The sequence below is a fragment of the Dermacentor andersoni genome, chromosome 10 (genome assembly GCF_023375885.2).
Source record: "Dermacentor andersoni chromosome 10, qqDerAnde1_hic_scaffold, whole genome shotgun sequence".
Classification (NCBI taxonomy): Eukaryota; Metazoa; Arthropoda; class Arachnida; order Ixodida; family Ixodidae; genus Dermacentor; species Dermacentor andersoni.
In genome coordinates, this window is record NC_092823.1 from 130,414,065 (window position 1) to 130,430,362 (window position 16,298).

At 44.0% G+C, this 16,298-nt stretch overlaps 1 protein-coding gene across 5 annotated transcripts in view; it reads right to left on the reverse strand.

The window, feature by feature from the left end:
- Nucleotides 1-16,298, reverse strand: part of LOC126545058 (uncharacterized) — an 86,313-nt gene that overhangs the window by 6,801 nt on the left and 63,214 nt on the right. The window contains exons 23-56 of one of the 5 annotated variants that reach the window (XM_072285063.1): nt 14,167-14,280; nt 13,984-14,097; nt 13,805-13,918; nt 13,622-13,735; nt 13,439-13,552; nt 13,260-13,373; nt 13,081-13,194; nt 12,898-13,011; nt 12,718-12,831; nt 12,539-12,652; nt 12,364-12,477; nt 11,378-11,491; nt 10,578-10,691; nt 9,976-10,089; nt 9,794-9,907; nt 9,555-9,635; nt 9,323-9,415; nt 9,150-9,242; nt 8,996-9,079; nt 8,845-8,937; nt 8,699-8,788; nt 8,527-8,616; nt 8,364-8,453; nt 8,166-8,249; nt 7,982-8,077; nt 7,777-7,878; nt 7,536-7,640; nt 7,011-7,187; nt 5,961-6,056; nt 4,912-5,019; nt 4,251-4,361; nt 3,300-3,407; nt 1,792-1,896; nt 1,100-1,204 (exon numbers count right to left, since the gene is read on the reverse strand). In XM_072285063.1, the coding sequence (XP_072141164.1) occupies nt 1,100-1,204; nt 1,792-1,896; nt 3,300-3,407; nt 4,251-4,361; nt 4,912-5,019; nt 5,961-6,056; nt 7,011-7,187; nt 7,536-7,640; nt 7,777-7,878; nt 7,982-8,077; nt 8,166-8,249; nt 8,364-8,453; nt 8,527-8,616; nt 8,699-8,788; nt 8,845-8,937; nt 8,996-9,079; nt 9,150-9,242; nt 9,323-9,415; nt 9,555-9,635; nt 9,794-9,907; nt 9,976-10,089; nt 10,578-10,691; nt 11,378-11,491; nt 12,364-12,477; nt 12,539-12,652; nt 12,718-12,831; nt 12,898-13,011; nt 13,081-13,194; nt 13,260-13,373; nt 13,439-13,552; nt 13,622-13,735; nt 13,805-13,918; nt 13,984-14,097; nt 14,167-14,280 (3,621 nt within the window). The remainder of the gene's footprint in view (nt 1-1,099; nt 1,205-1,791; nt 1,897-3,299; nt 3,408-4,250; nt 4,362-4,911; nt 5,020-5,960; nt 6,057-7,010; nt 7,188-7,535; nt 7,641-7,776; nt 7,879-7,981; nt 8,078-8,165; nt 8,250-8,363; nt 8,454-8,526; nt 8,617-8,698; nt 8,789-8,844; nt 8,938-8,995; nt 9,080-9,149; nt 9,243-9,322; nt 9,416-9,554; nt 9,636-9,793; nt 9,908-9,975; nt 10,090-10,577; nt 10,692-11,377; nt 11,492-12,363; nt 12,478-12,538; nt 12,653-12,717; nt 12,832-12,897; nt 13,012-13,080; nt 13,195-13,259; nt 13,374-13,438; nt 13,553-13,621; nt 13,736-13,804; nt 13,919-13,983; nt 14,098-14,166; nt 14,281-16,298) is intronic. The other 4 variants (XM_072285066.1, XM_072285064.1, XM_072285065.1 and 1 more) reach the window with 4 other exon arrangements.

Genomic DNA, 16,298 nt, shown 5'->3' on the forward strand with positions numbered 1-16,298 from the left:
ACGACGTCTGCGGATATTTTCAAGTATTTCTGGACAACTTGTACACCTAAAACACATTTGACGAACAGCTCTCCCAGCTACTCGCAGCTTAAACTCACAGCCTTCGCACTGCTAACTGCTGCCGTCGTTGGTGGCTGCCCCGATGCACGGATTGCCTTTCTTTAGGATACGATTTCCGGATCGTGATTTTATTTATTGCGAAGCTTTCTTGTCGGAAACCTCTGGGACTTTCTTTGTAAAATTATGCTATATATATAGATGGAAACACTTTCTCTACAACAAACAATATTAATTTCGAAAACATTTTATGCATCGCTCTATATTCCGGCACTGAATAGTAGAAATGTTCAAGGCGGTAGCCTTTGCTCACCTGCCGCCTCGGAAAACGTGCCCTCAATCCAATACTCTCAGAAAAAACGCAACGCAAAACCGTTAGTTAAATAAGGTTAGCAATGCACGGCACATATTTTACTATGTTCTTATAACGCGCCGTTGGCAACTGTGCGGTAAGTTAACAAGATCAGAAGGCTTATTGTAGAAAGACTCACTTCCCTAAAACTCGTGCCGTGTAATAAGTGGTTGTACAGTTTGCAACTTTTCGTAACGCTAACACCGAGTCACGCGTGAGTACGCCATCGTAAAATGACGTCACAGCAAAAACAAACGCAGCAAGGTCCCAACATCAGGTCACGATGCAAGTGCGATGCATCACTTTTCATAACCATCAGCTCAAGGGCACCTGTAGAAACAGTGAGCACATAACTGTTGTGCCCACATGATACGTATTGGTCGAGCTAGCTGTCTGAAAGTAACTGCTCAAAACAACAGCACAGGGCTATTAACTGAGCCGGAACAATTAAATGGTAACATTGCCATCATACCAAATAACGGATCGGATTTTGTGCCACATAGATGCGTCTACTATTCACACATCCACGTCAAATGAAGGTGTTTCGCACTACCTAGTAGTCAATATAATGTTTGGAACGGATAGAAAGAGCTAGCGTATTAAATAGTTACATTACCTGTACTAACATCTCTAATAGCGAACACCGGCAAGCTCAGCGCGCACGTATGCTGTGTGATTCGAACACTTTACCGGGAAAATCGTCAGGCTTAGCGTCCTTGGGCCTGGTACCAAAGGTGTAGGCCGGCGTGACTGCAAGCACGGTGTCTGCTTTCTCTGGGCAGTAGGCACCCGGTGCTGAGGTCATGCGTACAGAAGCACATTAAGTTCCTTTTTGTTCTTTTCGCAGTGCTAGTTTACTTTTCTGCACGTTGTGCATTGCATTGCGTCAATACAAAAGCCGGAGTAAGAAGTTCACTTAAAGCTAAGGATAAGTACGTTATGGAAAGTCCCTAGGAGGTCACCTTTTCACTCATATGAAACCAATGGCAAGTTCTCTAGTTATTTCGCACGCAATGCCATTGGCCCAACGTAAGATATCGAGAAGATACATAGAAAAAGTTTAGTGAGTAAGTAGCTCGCTCATGAACGCGCAAGGTTCCAGCAGTCCATCCCACAGTTTTCCACTGTTCTGTCAATTGGTTCTACTAAGTATATAACAAGAGCATTTGTTTTTCATATAAAACAATTATTCTATGCAAGATAAGCGAAACAAATACTCTGATAGCGTAAATATTCATTTTCATGCTATTCGCCCGTTTCTTGGCACATTCAGGCGTTTGCCATCAGCATGCAACTGCAATTGGGCGCGCCACCGTCACCAAAAAAAGTATACAGCGAGAATCAAGCGTCTAGTACTGCTACAAAGAAAGCGTTTATATTACCAGGCACATCGTCAGGCCTAAGGTCCTTATGCTTGATACCAAAGGTGTAAGATGGTGTCGTGGCTAGAACCGTGTCAGATTTCTCAGGACAGTAGGTGCCAGGAGCTGAGATAAAGAGAGAAAAGAAAGGGTAGGAAAAACGAAAGACCCTTCGTCAAGTTTCTTTGCCACGTGGGTTCAGATACCGTGCTATCGTGAGCGAAGCGGGCACCAACGGACCAATTTTTTTCCGGAATACGCGCTTTAATTCTGCAGTGAAATCTCGACGACACTGCCTCGTCAATTTGTTTCGCGCTTCCGTTAACGCAATACCAAACGCACAGGTGCCACACCCTAGAGAAGATTCAGCGAGTCTTTGCAATGTGTCACATGCTTTGCGATGACGCGAATGCTTCATGGGGTAGCACAGCTTGATACGAAGTGTGCTTAGTTGGTGTTGCTGAACGTTGGGGAAACGCCACAGTGACTAGACAGAAGGCTACAGATGAGACGAGCAAATGTAACGTTCCGCGCTCTTAGCGTTCGCTGTCCTGCCGCCATTTTCGGAAACACTAGGGGTGGCATGAAAAATTCTTTCTCGTCATCTATGAGCGCGTTAACTTCGATATTGGGTCGTCCTTTATATTAGATCACGCGAACGTTTCGTGCTACAAATATCTGCTAAATTACGACTATTGGTTCGCGTAATCATCAAGATCTCGCTGCACAAAAATTTTACATTTGTTCTGTGTGATGGTGCACGCTTAGCTAACGATAAGCTGAACCCAGCATAGCATCATGCAAAGTGAAAGCATAGTCAGCAGATTCCCAAAACCAGAAGTGATGTAAAAAGAGTGCAAGTTACACAACATTTCATGTTATATGAAATCAGAGCACCCACACATAAGTAGAAGGTCATACCTCGGCTGTTAGTGCGGTTGCCAAGTATAACCTTTAGAAAATGCCAAGAAAAGGGTTGTTAATCTCATAACCAACGTTGCGAAATAGAAAGGTTGCGAAGGTTTCTTCATAATTGCGCATTTTGACTTTTGTTTTTCATTTTTGAGAGGAGTATGCATGCAAGGCTAACTAAAACGAGTTGCCTCAGTTGCTACGCCGTAAGTACTCTTATACAAGTGAAATTGCGTAATAAGGATGCCACCATGTCTTTACTGGTACATAAATTTTAATCCCGTATGGGTGTTGAGGAGAGACCTGAGCGAGGATATAAATTTTAATCCCGAAAGCAGCAACATCATATAACGTGCTAAAGTCTCCTAACATTTTTTTTTTCTCTTTCCTGTACTGATTGGGATAGCAACGCTCATTATGCGAAGTATTTCGGGCATCCAAAGCATGAGTCATCATACATTGTCTCAGTGCGACTGTCTTGCCACCCTCAGCCGTACAATGACTCACTGGGATGAAGACAGGAGCTTGACATTGGAGTGGATAGAAGCTTCGCAACTTTTCTATTCTGAGGAGGTTAAATAATGGGAGTGAAGCCAGTTGGAAGGCTTTTAACCTACCGGGAAAATTATCCCTTTTAGGATCCTTGTGTTTGACTCCGAAGGTGTAACTAGGCTCCAGTGATCTGACACACTGATCAGCTCTTTCGGGGTCGTAGGCACCCGGTGCTGTCAAAACACAAGGCCAGGTGGGTGTTAACAATTGAGCGATGGGTTTACATCTTCTCTCTTTAGAGGAACTCATCAAGTAGCTGTAATAGCTCACGGCTTACTTATATTTAAACGTATACCCGCCCCTTTTTCAATAGTCACGGAACATAAACAACAACATTGCGGTTATTCAAGAACCGTACACAGTGCCTTTGTGTGCCTGTGAAATGTTCCTCCCGTGGAACTATAAAAATTTGCACAGTTCATCAGCAACTTATGTTGAATGCTACCAAAGTTTTCCGAAATGCTGTCAGCTAATATTCTGCCCATAAGTCTGGAATGTCACGCTTCAAAAACGCTTCGAAAGAACGCATTTTGTCAAGTACTATATCGAAGAGATCAGTAACTGTGCGCCCATTGCTGGTCACATTGCTGTTTATTTTCCATTAAAGAGAAGGCGAAAGCCACCGTACATATAATCCGACCTTCATTTTCGCATGCATTCACAGACGGAAATAAAATGTATGAAATAAATATATCCTACTTCAACACTCAGTGTCTATATCGTGTAGCCAGCCATTTGCGCAGCGGAGACTTCATCACGGTGCTAACGTACAGACGGACGCTCGCAATCGGTGAGGAAAATGGGTGCAATAGCGGGTCTCGTTTCGTTGCAAAGTAGACAGCCTTACGACGGAGAAGAATAAGAGAAGCTGGTCAGTCAGTGCACTGCGAAGGTGTTCAGGCGTGCTACCCGGTGCAAAAGTGGCGCAGAGCAGGGTGAACCAAGTGCAGCAGTGTAGATCCAGTGCAGATGCTTGTAAAGGACCCTCTGGGTAGCCGTTTTGCAAGTGTACAAACCAGGACTTGTGGTTCTGCAATGACAACAGTCGTCCTTGTGTCCGAAGGTGTAAGCTGGCGACATAGGTCTCACCAGAGGATCGGCTTTGTCTGGGCTATAGTCCCAAGGAGCTGCGCCCAACGCAGGAGCGAAAAAAGTAAGACACGACATCGACATATCCCATTGAACAAAAAAAAACACGTGAACCGCTTCAGTTGTGGCTTTGTTTTATTGTTTGCAAGAAAATCACACATTTTTCGAGATTGAGAACAGAAAAATGCATTACTGTAACATTTTTGAACGATTTCTACAAACAAATTGTATATGTGCGTGTAAAACTGGGACATGTGGGGAAAACTGTGTATATGACATTCCACGTATGCCACACATTACATATAACTTAATATTCAGACATCAATCACGAATTTTCATTTTAAAGAGGTACTGCAGTCTATCGCTCCCTTAATTAGATGTATATCGATACCTTATTCAGTTTACGCTGACGTAATGAACACGAAATTCTGACTGGTAGGTCATAAACACTGTGGCATAAAGGGCTGAGGGCTCAAGTTATGATAAAAACAAAGACAGAGGAATTGACAGAATGCTTTTAGCGCGTTCTACGGCCTGTAAATAGCAGCACTCAAAACAACTACGAGCACAATTATCGGATACACTGACCAGGCGTTTGTTCTTTCTTCGGACACTTGAGCTTTCTTCGTATCGTAAAACTCGGCATGCGAGGGAAGCGTAGCTGTTCACCGATGCTCGGGTTATAGTAACCCGGTCCTGTCGACGGCAAAACAGAACAAAAAATAATTGTAAGGCGCGAATGTTGCAGCATGCTGACACCCGTACACGTGGACAAACAGCTTCAGGACCGTTCATTTTGTGCAGCACTTTCGCTGGTGTATTTTGTATTATTTGGGTTTATCTACGCATGCGTCATCTTTACTAGTAAGTAACCGGACGAATAAATGAACATTACACAGAAATGCTAAGTTGCACCAAATTTATGTATTGCACATTACACTTCTAGAGTTGCAAACAGGGGCCATCAGCGACGGAAAAAGAAATGAAACAGAAGTCAGTAACGCCAATTTCTGCTTCCAGTGACGTCATAAATATTGGCAGCGTCTGCGAGAAGCTAGCTTATAGTTGATCTTCTTTTTAAATACACAGCATTCCCAGCCCTACGTGATATCGCTTGTTGAGTTGTTTTTGCCAAAAAGTAACTCAAATATGAAAAAAATTTATCAGGAATTCAATTGACGTAACACTGACGTCATCTCTGCCAGCGCATAGTTGCGTAACTACAGATGGGTAGTTTGGCCTCATAAGCAATTCTTTTCTACTGAAGACAACCAGCGAAAACTTCAAACGTGTATCGAACCTCTTTATGCTAGCAGTCTGCGCAGAAGAGTACTCTTTTTTTTTTAGTGTCACATTAAGAAGCAATAGCTCGCGACGAAGAAGCAGCCTGATCCCACAGTCAAATGTAGTAGCAACATGTAGAATAAATAAATGTTAGCACGAGTAAGTGTACAATCATCTTCATTATACAAAGAGTGTACCGGAACTCCTCACATTTGACACCGCACTCCTATATAGCTTCCGTAAGGACGCGCGGTACAGAAACAGGGTAATGGCGATTAGTTGGAATCCTGCAAACAGATTACAATTTACAAGACGTGCACGTAGGCCCCTCCGACGCCCACAGGTAACTGTACCAGGTGTTTCGTTCCGTAGTATCGCTGCGAAACCTTTCCTGAAGAGGAGGCTTGCAGCTGAGCGGAACATCACTCGGCTGTTGTCTTCTGCTTCAGCTGCGAATAAGGCAACAATTTAGACGACGTCTGGTCAACTGCACAACAGAAAGTGTCGCAACGAACGCTAGACAGCAGTGATACATTGTAAATGACCGCTTGATAACCCCGACGTTCAGCGTGCAATAGTGCTGGCATAGGCCAACACACGTCTTTTAGCTGTATTTACCATAACTTGGTTTGAAATGGGTTGTTTTCAGAAAAATCTGCGCTTATAAATTCCCGTGTTCTTGTGCGTTACTTAGTGTGTGCGCGCACGTATGTTTTAAGAAGAATGCGATGAACAACTGGCAACGTTTGGCCATGTGGATGGACACTAAATAAAACAAAATATGCACTTTGTCTATTCAAGAGACCAAAAGGATTAACTCTGCAATGCCGAAACACAGTTCCACATCGAGAAACATAAGAACGACCCGCTCCGCTGTATTTATTCTATGGAGAGTACATTTGCACAAGAAAAAAAAGAGCAATTAAATGGCAGTTGGGCTATAACTTAATTATACAGTAATTATTTAGTATTTGCTTTTCTAGCTATCCAGATCTGAAAACTCTCAAGCGTATCGAAAATGGTACTGTATAGTGTGCGTTAAGACTGTGCGTTCCTAAATCAGAATTTTGAGGTATCAAGTCAACGTAGCCTGCATGATATGTCGAGTATTACAGGCTTAATGATTCTTGATCGTTGAAATAATCAACTGCGGCTCAACAAGGGAAGCCACAGACCCACTGTAGGAGGCCAGCCTTTCCTTGTTGGCCCACAGTTAATCACTGAAAGTGTCCATCTAGCTGTGAGTCCTTTGTCTTGTCTGTTAGTTGAAGCTCTTGCCAAGCTTGGAAGGTTTTCAGTCGGCATTTAGCAACGAACTCAGGCCCGATAGGCTGTGCAAATGGATATGTACAAGGTGACTTGACAAACGAAGAAACATTGACAGACGCAACGGGGCTACTAACCAGAAGAAACAGCTGTTTCCTGTGTCCAGGACTGATAAAGCTTTGCGAATAAAGACCCTGTTCCGGGTGGTTTCCAGAAGTCAAGTCCCTCTGGAAATCTCGGTGCCATTTTGATGCTTCCTTGAGCATGCCTCCATTCCCGGAAACTCTCCGGGGACACTTGAATTCTGGACGAGTCTGTGGTGTAAAGTCGGGTAATGTAAAAGTATAACGCAGATTAGCATGTATTCTTTATGACAATAAATATAGGATGCAAAAGTAAACAGTGAATGCAAGGATAAATTTCTGAAGGGTTATTAAAGTAATATACTGTTCACTTTCTTCTGAGCAGGTAAACGCAACAGTATGTCGTCTATACTGTCAATCATTGCACCGCTAAGTACATTGTGAAATTCACGAAGTATATTGGCAAAGTCATGTAGTTCTCAAGAACCTAATTCAAGTTTCTAATGAACTGTATGCAAATCGCAGTGTAATTTATTTTTTCACATAACCGGGTGAAAGGCAACGTTGAAACGCACTGACCAGTAGGAGTTCGTACAAACGTCCTGTCCCGGGCTGACACACTGTCCATCGTTTCGTCGTCTTCGAACATACCACTTTCGTCGCTCGTTGTAAACGCAGCAGGTTCTAAATTGAATTTGCGAAAAAAAGCGCAAGTTATACTCATGGCGGAGAGAGCACATCATGGCGTACGTTTAAGAAATGCGAACGCCTTAACAAATCGGAGTTATAAAAAGGAATGATATTTTTTCACCGCCATTACCGAGACTCTTCCCCAAGTATCCACCCGAGTACCGCTCCTTGCGAAAACTCGAAGAGGGAGATGCAGTTATATGAGTCTCGGACTTCGACACGTTGTCCTTTTCTGCAGGCGAAACCACGTGATGAGTGTTGAAGCACTCTCGTCATGAGTGTATAATTACTGACAAGTTTCTGCGGCCTATGCCTGAGGCATGCACTGCACCTACCATCGATGTCGTCGATTCCGCTTTGTGCGATTCGAAGGGACCTACTCCGCCCTAATCGTCGCTCCGAAGGCCTAGCTCTTTTATCTGGCTCTTGTGCTGAGAAAAAAGAAATCGCGTAAATGATTTTCAGCGGTCGTTGCGAAAGGCAGCGAGAGTTTAATATTCGAGCTTCTACACTGCGTACCCTCGATGTCGTCTTTCCTTGCTCGTGCTACAAGCAATGAGTGACTTCGTCTAGTCAGTTCGTCGGTGGACCTGGCTCGCTTATCTATATATGTGCAACAAAAAAGAACAGTACATAAGTACTGGCAAAATAGGAAACATGGTGTTTTCAGAGGAAAGAATTGCGCACTCGGTGTTCAATACGCTGCGTATGGCATACCTGGTGCCTCGTCCACCTCTTTTCGGATGACTCGGAGCGACCGACTCCTTCGAGGCATAGCTCCCGCTTGACTAGCAGCGCCGACCCGTTCTTAAAAGTAACACAGTGACAGTTACAACGCGGAGATAATTAAGCGGCAATACCACTTTGACAAGTTCCATACCTCGCTCTTCGTCTATTTTTCTTTCCACTACACGAGTGGTAGTTTTCTGCGTTGCGGGCGCCTTAGCCACTTTAGACGTCCGAGACATTTCTTCGGAAGAAAGATTGTAGAAAATATGTCAAGTCGAAACGCACAGCACGTAACGTTGAAAACGCGACGGTGCATCGTATACCTTCAGTGCCGTCCAGCTTTTTCCGGAGAGATCGAAGGAAGCCACTCTTCTTCGTCCCGACTCTCGAAGACGCTGCCTCTCTTTCGGTAGCTGCGTAGTGTTTCGGCACTATTGAAACGGGCAATGTCGGCAAGCGCTTCGCTAACCTTTTGAGTCAATTTTTTTCTTCATAGCGCCTACTGGTTCGCTCCGGTCAGTCGTCATTTCGGAAACGACGATTTTCACCTGCGGTGGCTCTCCTGGACAAATGCGATCGTATGATTTGTGATTTGTTCGAGGGAAACGGACGACCCCTACCTTCGACTACAGCTGCTTGTTTGCGAATGACCCTAAACGAACGGCGCTCCTTTACTGTTTCCTGCGAGCTTTTAGCGAGGGTTTCTGTGATAAAAAATTGAAATCAGCGTTTACAAAACGTTTATTCATAGTTCTACAATCCAGAGACACGTACCATCAATGCCAAATTCGGATTGTCGAGTCAATCGAGACGATCTGCTTCGTGTCATAGTTTTCGGGGATACTGACGTCTCCTCTTTTGTTTTTTCTATTCGTAAAAAGTGTTATTAGGCACAAAGCACTGCGAAATCATACCGCAAAGTATTTATATTGTTCCAAAGTTCATACCTTTCCCATTTTTGGCGCCAGTGTCCCTTTGGCGAGTTCCACTCAGTGAGCGACTTCGTTTGATCGTCTGCTCCGAACCTTTCAAATCGCGCTCTGTTGAACAGAAATGCGCTTTCTTTTTACTCACTGCGTCGAGCGAAGATTTCAAGTTTTTTAACTTTGTCTACGCTGTAGCTCGTGTTTGCTCACGCGAAAAGACAGTATTTCTCAATATAATAAAAATGGCGCGTACCAGCAGCAGTTCCATCTGTCGTCTTCGCGATTCGGAATGAACTGCTTCTCATGCTCGCTTTTTCATGAAGCGATGCCACTGCTTTAGATATAAACAAAATAAAAGCTTTAGTGGTCGGCAGCGCATCAGCTAACTGTATTTTATTAGCCACCTGACAAAATTGTTGGAACCGTCATGATCAGTTAATCTTTAACAAAATCGCTGCACTCCTCAAGAATCCTAAATTTTTTCTGTCTCACCACGTTTGTCTTCGAGGTCGTGAGACTTTGATCTTCTCGGGCTTCTTGATTTACTTCTTGGTGGCAATCCGAATAGAGCAGGATTGCCTTTGTCCGGATCGTATGTACCCGGTGCTAAAATAACAAAAAAAAACATAGGAAGGAGTTTTAAAGGGTGCTGAGATTTCTCGAACAGTTCTAACCTGGAAACGTTACGTTGTCGGGTAGCCGTTCCTTGAGTCTCGAACGAATGGTGAAGCGTGGTGACTTTGGATAAATTAGTTCCTTCGCTTTATCGGGGTCGTACTCTCCTGGTGCTACCAAACGACAAGAACAGGTGTTACACCTCTTAAAGAAAAATGTTACTCGCACTTATATGCATTTCTGTTCAGCAACACAGAGTGGCAGGAACTGTCTGTCACCCTGTGTGACATGGTTTGCTAACAAAACGCAGGACGACCAAGGAGACACGTGATACGGGACGATCGTTATATGTAACGCTTGATATCTTTCTACGAGACTTCAGTTTTTGTACTCCAGTAACGTTATGTTTCGCGTCTTGTAAGCTGTTAATAAATGACAGGGTCATACGTGACTTGGTTTTTAGCCTACCTGGAAAGCAGTGCCTTTCCGGTGAACCTTCAGGCAGCCGTTTGCCGAAACTGAATTGTGGCATAGAACTATAGACAATCCTAGCTGACCGAGAGGCATGGTAACTGCATGGCGCTAGATGGAAGCAGTGGTTGCGTGTCGTCAGTGCAACGAGCATCTGAGACAAAACAGTGCCAGTATGGAGCTCACCAACCTGGGAAACCGTAGCTGTATGGCTTAGAAGGTCTTAGCCTGAAGCCGAATGTGAATTTCGGGGACCTCGCCTTCACGAAGCTTACGCCTCTGCCAGGGCTGTAGTCCGACGGCGCTAAACAGCAGGACAAAGATAAGTAAGAGTTCTCACCTTCATTCTGAGGTGCACACTTCAATAGCATAAAGATGCCCCAATAAGTATACCCGAATTCTCGCGTTCCATATAGCCACACGCTGCATAATAACATTTTGCTAGTTGGACTTTGTAAAATCGTTAGGAACAGCGTTTTCTGTCTTACGGTGCGCATTGAAAAAAATCTATTTTTCCGTAATTTTTTTTTCGGTGCTTAACATGATAAATTCGTTGCTATTATGAAGTTGACTTTACGTGCACGTTGTGATGAGCTTTATTTCTATGTGTCATATGCAGATGAATAGGCCACCATGCTTATCATGTCGCACTGCATGGAACAGCCAACGCTACGCAGTCTGAATTTTTTTCAGTATCCACTGAGGAACCTCCATTGCGACGACGTTCTACAAAATTATGTGACACGTACAGGATGCCACAGTAGTTGCTTTTAGTTGTTGAGGATGAAATGTTGACGTAGCGCTATTCCACAGCAGTTACGTTGAGCCTTGAGGGTCAGTGGCGTTCATCTGAAATTTTTGCTACGGACAATTTAGCGCTATGTTGTCTATATGTGACGCTCTGCAAAACCTTAATACGCACATTTTACAACACTGCAAGAAGAAAACTTAGATTACATAATAAACAATAGATACTAAAGCTGAACGAACCAGGAAAGTCGATGTTGTCCGGGGGCTTGTCCTTCAATTTCATTCCTAGGCTAAATTTAGGAGACCCAGGATAAAGCGTGCCTTCGCTTCTTGAAATGTTGTAGTCTCCAGGGGCTGTTCAAGGGTGAAGCGACGATTGACATGAGTCGCGGTTCGTGCCCGCAGCAAGAGGTGTCAGAACCCTACCTGTGAAGCTAATATAATCTGGCGCTGGCTGAGTAAGCTTAACACCTATCGTATACCGGGGCGTAGAGCCATACACAACCTTGTCCCCTTTGGAAATGTCGTAGTCGCAAGGAGCTACCATAAGGAAGACGCTGATTTGACAGTGCTTTCCTGAAGGGCTTAAGAACGTTTTTGTGATCTCGATACGCTCACGCAGCTTTTCCAGTCTCAGAGAAACCATTTTCTCACAGTTCAGCAAGGTTTACGAGTAGCCTACCCCCTAGCTCGTAATTAGAGCACCGTTGCAAGAACAAAAAAAAAAAAAACTTGGTTTATACAAATACTGTTTAAAACAGTCGTTGTGCATAGCACCAACTTTGTCAATGGTTCAAATAACGAGAGCAAAATATTTCCGAGACAAAACGCGTGCTTCTTCCAGAAAGACGCGGCACTGCACGAGGAAAATTTTTCGACGAGGAAATGCTTCTAACCAATCTTTCCATGTTTTCCTGGAGTGCTCGAAAGAAATGTACATTAATTTTGGTCCACAACTTACATTGCTCCACAAATTCATTTCCTGATGACAGCAATCGAGTGGGCGGTAAATGATCATATCGTGACATTTGTTTCCGAAACATATTGTGGCTTACTCGTATATGGCGGTTGGAAAACTGGCACCTGTGAAAGAGTCGACTCTATCTACGTCATATGCTTCCTTCCTTTTTTTCAAAAGGCAGGGTGCTTTCTAAGGCACGTGTGCTATAGTATATAGCACATTAAGCTATTCATGAACGCCATATAATTGTTTGTCGCTTACTAACCAGGAAATTCCAATGAATCTGGAGGCATTTCTTTCAATCTGATGCCGAAGATGTGTTCAGGGGAATGGCTTCGCACCATCCGGTCAGCCTTTTCAACGCAGTACTCGGCAGGACCTGGGGACACAGCAGCAAACTTCAACACTGCATTTCAGACTAGCTTATTACACCTACTGACCAGGATAATCAAAGGAGTCCGGCCTTCTTTCTTTTAATTTCACACCGATGCTGTGCTCAGGAGAGTGGCTGCGCACAATTCCGTCCGCTCGGTCGACGTTGTATTTTGCAGGACCTAACAAGGCAGCGTCAAATTCAGTGAGAATTCTAGTTCAAGAAAACCTAATAAATTTAACTGACCAGGATAATCCAAAGAGTCTGGTCTTCTTTCTTTTAACTTGGCACCGATTTTATACTCTGGAGAATGGCTTCGTACAACTCTATCGGCTCTTTCTATGTTGTACTCTCCAGGACCTAAATACACAACAGAGTCAGTGAATGTCCTGCTTCACTATAGCCAAGTTTGTAAAATGAACTGACCAGGGTAGTACAATGAATCCGGTCTCATCTCCTTTAACTTGACACCAATTTTATACTCTGGAGAGTGACTGCGTGCCACTTGATCAGCTCTTTCTATGTTGTACTCTCCAGGACCTAAAGACCGAGCAATAGAGTCAGTGAATGCCCTGCTTCACTACAGTCAAGTTTGTAAGATGGACTGACCAGGATAATCCAATGAATCCAGTCTCCTTTCCTTTAACTTGGTCCCGATTTTATACTCTGGAGAGTGGCTGCGTGCAACTCTATCGGCTCTTTCAATGTTGTACTCTCCAGGACCTAAAGGCACAACAACAGAGACAGTGAATGCCCTGCTTCACTATAGCCTTGCTATATGGACTGACCAGGGTAATCCAATGAATCCGGTGTCCTCTCCTTTAACTTGGCGCCGATTTTATATTCTGGAGAGTGGCTTCGTGCAACTCTATCGGCTCTTTCTATGTTGTACTCTCCAGGACCTAAAGGCACAACAACAGAGACATTGAATGCCCTGCTTCACTATAGCCTTGTAAGATGAACTGACCAGGGTAATCCAATGAATCCAGTCTCCTCTCTTTTAACTTGGCACCGATTTTATACTCTGGAGAGTGGCTTCGTGCAACTCTATCGGCTCTTTCTATGTTGTACTCTCCAGGACCTAAATACACAACAACAGAGTCAGTGAATGTCTTGCTTCACTATAGCCAAGTTTGTAAAATGAACTGACCAGGGTAGTCCAATGAATCCGGTCTCATCTCCTTTAACTTGACACCAATTTTATACTCTGGAGAGTGACTGCGTGCCACTCGATCAGCTCTTTCTATGTTGTACTCTCCAGGACCTAAAGACAGAGCAATAGAGTCAGTGAATGCCATGCTTCACTATAGTCAAGTTTGTAAGATGGACTGACCAGGATAATCCAATGAATCCAGTCTCCTCTCCTTTAACTTGGTCCCGATTTTATACTCTGGAGAGTGGCTGCGTGCAACTCTATCGGCTCTTTCTATGTTGTACTCTCCAGGACCTAAATGCACAACAACAGAGACAGTGAATACCCTGCTTCACTATAGCCCTGTGATATGGACTGACCAGGGTAATCCAATGAATCCGGTGTCCTCTCCTTTAACTTGGTCCCGATTTTATACTCTGGTGAGTGGCTGCGTGCAACTCTATCGGCTCTTTCTATGTTGTACTCTCCAGGACCTAAATACACAGCAACAGAGTCAGTGAATGTCCTGCTTCACTATAGCCAAGTTTGTAAGATGAACTGACCAGGGTAATCCAATGAGTCCGGCTTTCTTTCGCCTAACCTGACGCCGAATGTGGGCTCAGGAAAATGAGTGCCGACAACTAGGTCTGCCTTTTCGATGTTGTATGCTCCAGGACCTGAGGAAACAGCAATACATTCGGTGAGAGTCGTGTTTCCCTACAGGCAAGTGATACCAACTGACCAGGGTAATCAAAATGTTCTGGCCTTTCTCATAATTTAATGCCAATCTGGTGCACAGGAAAGCGAGTACGCAAGACCTAGTCCGCTTTTTCGACGTTGTGCACTCCTGGACCTATAGAGAGAGCAACATATTCTTTTAATTAGCTCTTTCATTAGGTTCTAGTTCGACTAACCAGGATAATCGAATGAGTCTGGTTCCCTTTCTTTTAATCTGATGCCGATCCTGTGCTCAAGAGAGTGACTGTAGACAACATAATCTGCTTTTTCAGCGTTGTATGCTCCTAAACCTGAAGAGGAAACAGAAAAGTCGTTGAACGTACTCCGTCACATTAACCAAATGAACTCCACTAAGCAGGATAAACAAATGAATCCGCCTTTTTTTCTCTTAACTTGGTGCTGATGCTGTATTGCGAAGGTCTTTCACGGGTCCCAAGATTGGCCTTCCTGACCTGCTAATGCCCGGGACCTAAAATTAACAATCATCAGCTTCTTTTAACGCCAGCAGAGATGGTTACGCGCCACTAACCTAGGAATTCCAATGAATCCTGCGGTTTATTCTTCAGTTGAATGCCTAGGTGATCCTAGACTGATCTAATCTGTACCACTTCATCCGCCTTATCCACATCCTATTGACCTGGTCTTATGGCTATGATTTCGGTGTCAGCGTCGATAAATAAAGTAATAATGCAAAAAAACACACGCATGGCCAAACTTTACATGAGAGCACGAGCTGCCGCTACCAATTAGGAGGAAAGTCTATCAATTTTGGTACCCTGTGCTTATACGTGATGTCTTTCAATTGCTGCGGCGAGTGCCTTGTAAAGCTCTCCGCCTTTTACACACCGCATTTTCCCGGACTTGAATGCGTCACTCGAATTCCGTGCCATTAGCAAAGTAGTAAAACAAAATCCACCATACGTGTACAGTAGAGTCTGTCTTACGCAAAAAACTTACGGCGTAGACATGGCTAGTCCAGCAGGTCTGGCAGTTTATTGTTCAGCTTGATCCCTATTTAGTATCTTGATTCCTATTTTGTAAAGCGGTGTCCTATACGTCTTCTTACGCAGCCCACTGAGCCCCGATTGTAGTATCCTGCACCTGCGAAAGTTACTCCTAGTCTTTGCGCCAACGTAAAGAAAAAAATAACTTATAGGAACCGTGCAGGAAATTCAAAACAGCCAATGCGACAGACCAGGATAGTTTTCCTATGTCGGCCGTTTGTCTTTTAGCTTGAAAGCAGTGCGGTACTGTGGAGAGCGGCTTCTTGCAACACGGTCTGCCTTCTCTACATTGTACTCCGCGGGACCTAAGAAAGTCGTCGAGTGTCAACACCAGTCGGTAAAGGTAGGGCATGAAGGGCTGCAAGAAGTAAGTTATTAACCCGTCAACTACCCAGCCCGAGCTGAACTCGCCCAAGTTGTTTTTGCCGACATCGCTAAGGAAGAACAGTAATGGCTCAGGCTCCTTCTTCTCTCGTCTGAGACCAGCCACTCTCGGCGTGCGTGTGCGCTAGAGTTTCGGCATTTGAGCGCGTTCGTCGAAGTCTTCGGTTCCTTTCGTTATCATCTGCTCGGGTAACTGCGCTCGAACCTAGCACATGGGCTTTACGGATGAACCTTACACATACTCCTCTTTTTCAGAGCATATGTCTTTCAATAATAATTTGGGTGCATATAAGAGATAAATCGAACATGTAACATATATCTTAAGAAACTGAATATAATATGCAAGAATTTGTAGGAATAGAAGAAATTGGTCAGTATTGTACAAGCTTTTGCAAGAAATCTTCAGAGTTAAATGGAAGGCTTATTTTGACGAACAAGCGTACCCTTCAATTTTATAGTGTAGTTTTATTTGAATTTGAGTAAACAGAGTGGGCCAGCGAGCGCCTTCTAGTAAAAGGATCTCTCCTAAGTTGGATATTCTACCTGATTATAACGTTATCTTATCATAA